The sequence below is a fragment of the Herpailurus yagouaroundi genome, unplaced genomic scaffold, assembly GCF_014898765.1.
Source record: "Herpailurus yagouaroundi ecotype Mexico unplaced genomic scaffold, PumYag 67773, whole genome shotgun sequence".
NCBI classification, from domain to species: domain Eukaryota; kingdom Metazoa; phylum Chordata; class Mammalia; order Carnivora; family Felidae; genus Herpailurus; species Herpailurus yagouaroundi.
The window spans coordinates 3,341-9,327 of record NW_024420568.1 but is presented as its reverse complement, the minus strand read 5'-3'; the positions used below and the strand labels follow the sequence as shown (position 1 = coordinate 9,327).

The following is a 5,987-nucleotide window of genomic DNA, read 5'->3' as shown; positions in this document are numbered from 1 at the left end:
TCTCTCTCTGACCCTCCCCTGTTCATGCTCTGTCCCTCTCTGTCTCATAAATAAACATTAAAAAAAGAAAACAAAAACAATGTATTCAAGAATTTCAAAAATTCAACAGCAAAACAACTCAGTTACAAACAGGCAATGTCATTAGACATTTCTCCAGAGAAGATATAGGAATGACTAATTCGCTCATGAAAGATGCGCAACATAAATAATCATTAGGGAAGTGCAAACCAAAACCATAATGCATAGATACCAACTCACAGACACTAGTATGGCTATTGTAAAAATTAAATCAGAAAATAAGTGTTGGTGAGATTGTGGAGAAATTGGAGACTAAAAAGGGGCTAGTTCCTCAGAAATGTAAACCTGGAATTATCATTTGATCCAGTAGATTCACTTCTGGTTATGTACCCACTTATATGCCCCAAAAGACTAAAGCAGTGACTAGAAACGATTTTTTGTACAACACTTTTCATAACAGATTTATTCACAGTACCCAAAAGGTGGAGACAACCCAAATGTCCATCAACAAACTCACAGATGAACAAAATGTAGTGAAAACATACAGTGGAATATCATTCAGGCTTTAATATGAATAGAATTCTGGCATAGGCTACAACATGGGTGAAACAAACATTATGCTAAGTGAAAGGAAGGATATAAAAGGATCCATATTAAACAATAACATCTACATAAAGAACCTTTAGTTTTCAGTTTTAGAGAAAGAGGTAGCATGGTGGGAGACAGGGACTGGAAAAAGGGGCAATGGGGAGTTAGTATTTCAAGTGGACAAAGATTCAGTTTGAGATGATGAGAAAATTCTGGAGATGGATCGAGGTGGTGATTGCACAACAGTGAAAAAGTACTTAAGGCCACTTAAGTGTATTTCAAAATGTTTAAAATAATAAATTTTATATATTTTTTACCCTGACAAAAAAGGAACTAAAAGAGTGACATATTCTAAAAGAATTTCAGTGCCATAAAGAGCTTGATGATGTAGAGGAAGGAATCCAAAGTACAAGGAGACAAGAGTGTTGTGATGGGTTTATCTTGTGTGATTCTACCCTATGAGACCCCAACATTCCCCTCAACCACAAAGTACACCCAAAATAAGAGTTTGGAGAATATAAAATTCATAAAGCATTGAGAAACACCTTGGCGAGGGATGTAATGTCTTCCTTGGCAAGCTCTACAGAGCTTCTCCCCAATATGACAGACTTACCATGGACATGCTGAAATTGAAATGCCTTTGTCCTGAGTTCAGCCCCTGCCCCCTCCACTGAATTGCCAGAGGCCATGTCAACAGTCTGAAACCACCCAGGGTATAGCATTATAGTGCATATAAGAGTTAATCATTCTCATCAACATTGGTTGAGCCACAGAGATTTCTGGAACTGGCATTTTCATCAAGGTGTCTCCATGAAACAAAATGATGGGCGGCTTACTAAGGGTTCATCCAAGTTGTGTAGCTATGAAAAACAAGGAAAACAAAAACAACAACCAAAACACCTACCTCTAATAATCATGAAGAAAAGATTGACCTGAGTCACCACAATGAAGGGTCATAATCTCTACTTGCCTCTCAGACCTGAGACTGTTCACTGACTCAGATCCTCGGCTGATGGAACCAATTACCCCTGAGTGAAGAATGTAAAATAGCAACAAATGCTTTACATTTTCCACCAAACCCAACCCAAAGACTCTAAGGTAATGGTGGTAGCCAACTTATAATGGTTCATGGGGACTATGGTCTGAACCAAAATTGGTAGCTTGATATTGGGCAAGATGAGAGTAATTTCACCATGGAAACTGGCAAATGCTATAAGTAAGCTCTCTTCTTTATTCTATTTTTCTCATTTTCTTTCTTTCTTCTTGCTTTCCCTGTTTCTTCTTCTCTTTGCTTTTGAGTGAGAGTCCCTTAAACATTTCTCTGAATATTAGTCCTTAAAGGGACCTGTGGACTTTTACCTGGAAAACTGTGAATCAGGTAATAGGAAATTACCATTATGGCCAACCATCAAACTGGTGGCTTCTGGGGTAAGGTGATAAGGAGACTTTCACTTGCTCTGCCTCATAAAGCACAGGCTAGAACCATAAGTATATCCTGCTATCAATGCCTAAATTCTGGGATGCATCATTAGAAAACACAGAGGTAAGGGCACCTGAGTATTTCAGTTGGTTAAGCATCCGGTTCAGCTCAGGTCATGATCCCGCGCTTTGTGGGTTCGAGCCCCGCGTCGGGCTCTGTGCTGACAGCTCAGAGCCTGGAGCCTGCTTCAGATTCTGTGCTTCCCTCTCTCTCTGCCCATCCCTCTGCCCCAACCCCCATGCTCTGTCTGTCTGAAAAATAAATAAAAACATTTAAAAAAAATTTTAAAGAAAAGACAGAGGTGGCAATAGGCAGACTATCCATATTGTTGTTGGGATCTGTTAAGGGCTTATCATAGTTTGGAGGTGCTGAGGGAAATCAGAAGATTGGGTTGCTACCTACCAAAGTATTAAAAGAAAAGTAATAGTACATGCCTGGGATAAGCACACACAATGACACCATCAATGCCTGAAAAATCAGGAGCTGTCATTTCTATTAACTTCACACGTAATTAATGTTTTGAAGTGTGCAAGGGGAAACTAGATATTGCATAGTGAATGTGGATTACTGTAAATGAATCACACAGGATTCCAGGGGCCTCTGCTCTTGCTGATGTGAGCTCTTTCCAAGGTGGATTGACAGAAACCCCAGGAACCTGGTATATAACCTCTGATATGTTCAATGATTTTACTGCCAAAGCAGATACTCTACTAGACACCTGCTTTCATCTCAGAGAGGGAGGATTCCACATTTACTCCACTGGCTTCTCCTATCACATCATAAGTACTCAATTTCCTATAGCCTTTATTTGTTGCTGAAAATCCATGCGATGGAATTTAATGAGAAGTCTAAACCATTTAAAAGAAATACAGAAGAGGAGCACCTGGGTGGCTCAGGAACTAACCATCAACTTTTGATATCAGCTCAACTTATGATATGAACTCATCAGTTGTGAGATCACAGCCCACATCAGACTCTGCACCGATTGCAAGGAGCCTGTTTAGGATTCTCCCTCTCCCTCTCTCTGCCCCTCCCTGCTCTCTCTCTCTCTGAAAATAAATAAACTTCACAAGAAAAGAGATACAGAAGAAATGGTGGCTCATAATGAATGAAAAACACAAACCAACCCAAACTGTAGAAAGACAAAATGCAGATTGTCAGCCTATGAACTGACACAAATATCATGATCTAGGTTTTCTAGGATCTTGAGCCCTGTTACTCAAGTCTTTATCCTGAAACAAAGAATCCTATATGCAGAGAATGTCTCTCAGCTAAAGAGCCTTCTCAGAGCTTGCTTGATGTCTCTGTTCCTCAGACCATAGATGAAGGGGTTCAGCATGGGCGTCACCACTGTGAACATCACTGAGGCTATGGCACTTGCTCTGGAGTTTTGTGAAGCAGCAAAACTAAGATAAACCCCAAGGCTTGTACCGTAGAACAAAGAGACCACTGCAAGATGAGACCCACATGTGGAAAATGCTTTATACTTGCCCATCGCTGATGAAATCCTCAAAATGGAAGTGACAATTCTAGAGTAAGAGAACAGGATACCAGTGAGTGGAACAACACCCAGAAGTCCACTTAGAGATAGATCATCAGGTCATTGAGGAAGGTATCAGAGCAAGCAAGTTGGATCACCTGATTAAGTTCACAGAAAAAGTGAAGGATTTCCAGATCTGTGCAAAAAGAGAGTCGCAAAATCATCAAGCCATGTAATAGAGAGGTAAGAACACTCAACATCCAGGCAACCAGAAGCAGGATGCTGCAGAATTTGGGGTTCATGATGACCATGTAGTGCAGTGGCTGACAGATGGCCACGAACCGGTCATAGGCCATTACAGTCAAGAGGAAGTTGTCTAATACTCCAAAAAGCATGAAAAAGTACATCTGGCTGAGGCACCCTTCGTAGGTCATCACTTTGCTCTGCATCTGGATGTTCAGCAGCATCTTTGGGATGGTGGTGGAGGTGAAACAGATGTCTGAAAAGGACAGGTTGGAGAGGAAGAAGTACATGGGCGTGTGGAGGTGGGAGTCTGTGATAATGGCCAGGATCATGAGCAGGTTCCCAGTGAAGGTGACCAGGTACATGGACAGGAATGGCCAAAAGAGCAGTGACTGCAGCCCCTCCTCATCTGAGAGTCCCAAGAGGATAAATTCTGTCACACGGGTTTGATTTCTTCCTTCCATGTGTCTGGTGAAAACAGCTAGAACAGAGACAAGAGCGTTGTAAAGGCACAGGCAGTGATCACAGAATTGAAAGAAATGCTGCAATTTGTGTTTTCAACGTGTTTCATTAGTTAATTCTTAAACATTACCTACGATCTAGATAATTTAGCAGAAAATTTCAGGGAATCCCAATGTTCCATGTTTTCCATGAGGCTGAAACTGATTCACAATCCTTGTCCTGAATCAAAACATTTATCCAAAGCAATGTTCTCCTCCATAAATTTCCTGAGACTTTTTTTGTTCACCCAACAAATATTTTAACCTGTTATTTTGTTGGCAAGATTTGTTGAAAGCACTGAAAAAATTAGTGATGTGCATTTGACCTTAACAAGACTGAGTTTAAGATGTGTGTGTGTCAGAGGCAGCGAATATTACTAAATGAAGAATGATGTTTCAAGTGGCGGTTACAACCAATAAGTAAAACAATGCCACACTGGGAATCCTAAGTGAAGGGGAAACTTGCCATTGTATCATCTCTGATGAGGGGCTTCAAAGCTGAAAAACTGAGGGCAGTGGATATATGAACCATGCAGATAACTTTGAGGAAACCAATTAAGGCAGAGAAAAAGCCTGTGCAAGGACCCTAAGGCAAGACCCAAACCCATCAGGCAACATCAAAGAGAAAGCTGTGAGCAGAGCAGGTAACACTACAGGATCAGGTGTGGGGTGTAAGATAAGAAAGAGAGGAACTCAAAGCCTCCTGCATCTGTGGAAACGTTCTAAGGGAGTGGACACTACAGTCCATTGTTGTTTTTATACCTATATGTTATATATGATGTCTGTCTACCACGGAATAAATTTTATGTAATGTGTACAGATACAGCATAACTGATTCCTGATTCCTCCATAATTCTATCACATTCTCTCACTCTTACTGTCAGTCTTCAGTTGGTCTAAATTATGCATTTTTTTATTTCATAAAACAGTTTCAGCTTGCTTCAAATGTTTTTCATGTGTGTATATTCACGGATAATGTCTCTATTCCCTACACACACACACACACACACACACACACACACAGTGCAGGTAGGAAGAGAGGCAGAGAGAGAGTTTTCCATCATTGTGGTACTGTGTACTCTTGTGGCTGAAGCACAGCTGTTTTAGAAAGCAGGGGACAGGATACACCATGAGTCAAGAGCTTATTTTTCCTAAGAGAATTGCATTTTGCAACGTAGGTGTGCCAGTTGAGTCATCATGGCTTAGAATCACAAAAACCACACAGAAATAGAAGAATTAACACCAAACTTTCTCAAACTATTACAAAAATTCAAAGGTTAAAACGTCCTACTTTATTCCAAGAGGCCAACATTGCGCTAACACTGACCAAATAAAGACATTGCAAGAAAAGAAAAGTACAGAACAATATTCCCAACAAATACTGATGTGACAATCTTTTACTAAATACTACCAAACAGAACATAGCAGCCTTTTGTTCGTGGTGTAGAAAAGGATAATGCATCATGACCAAGTGGGATTTATTCCTGGAAGGCAAGGATGGTTTTACTTATGAAAATCCGTCAGTGTGGTACACCACATTAACAGAATGAAGGATAAAAGTGCATGCTTATGTCCACTGATGCAGAAAAATAGACAAAATTGGACCTTCTTTCATAATAACAACCTTCAAGAAGCTAAGAACAAAAGGAAACTTCTTCAACATGATATAGATCATATG

At 40.3% G+C, this 5,987-nt stretch overlaps 1 protein-coding gene across 1 annotated transcript; it reads right to left on the bottom strand.

The window, feature by feature from the left end:
* Nucleotides 1-3,353: 3,353 nt before the first annotated feature.
* LOC121025884 (olfactory receptor-like protein OLF4) lies at nucleotides 3,354-4,284 on the bottom strand. The gene is given in 2 exon segments (XM_040468637.1): nucleotides 3,354-3,673; nucleotides 3,676-4,284. Coding segments are annotated over 2 exon segments (918 nt in total). The 5' UTR covers nucleotides 4,274-4,284.
* Nucleotides 4,285-5,987: the final 1,703 nt, after the last annotated feature.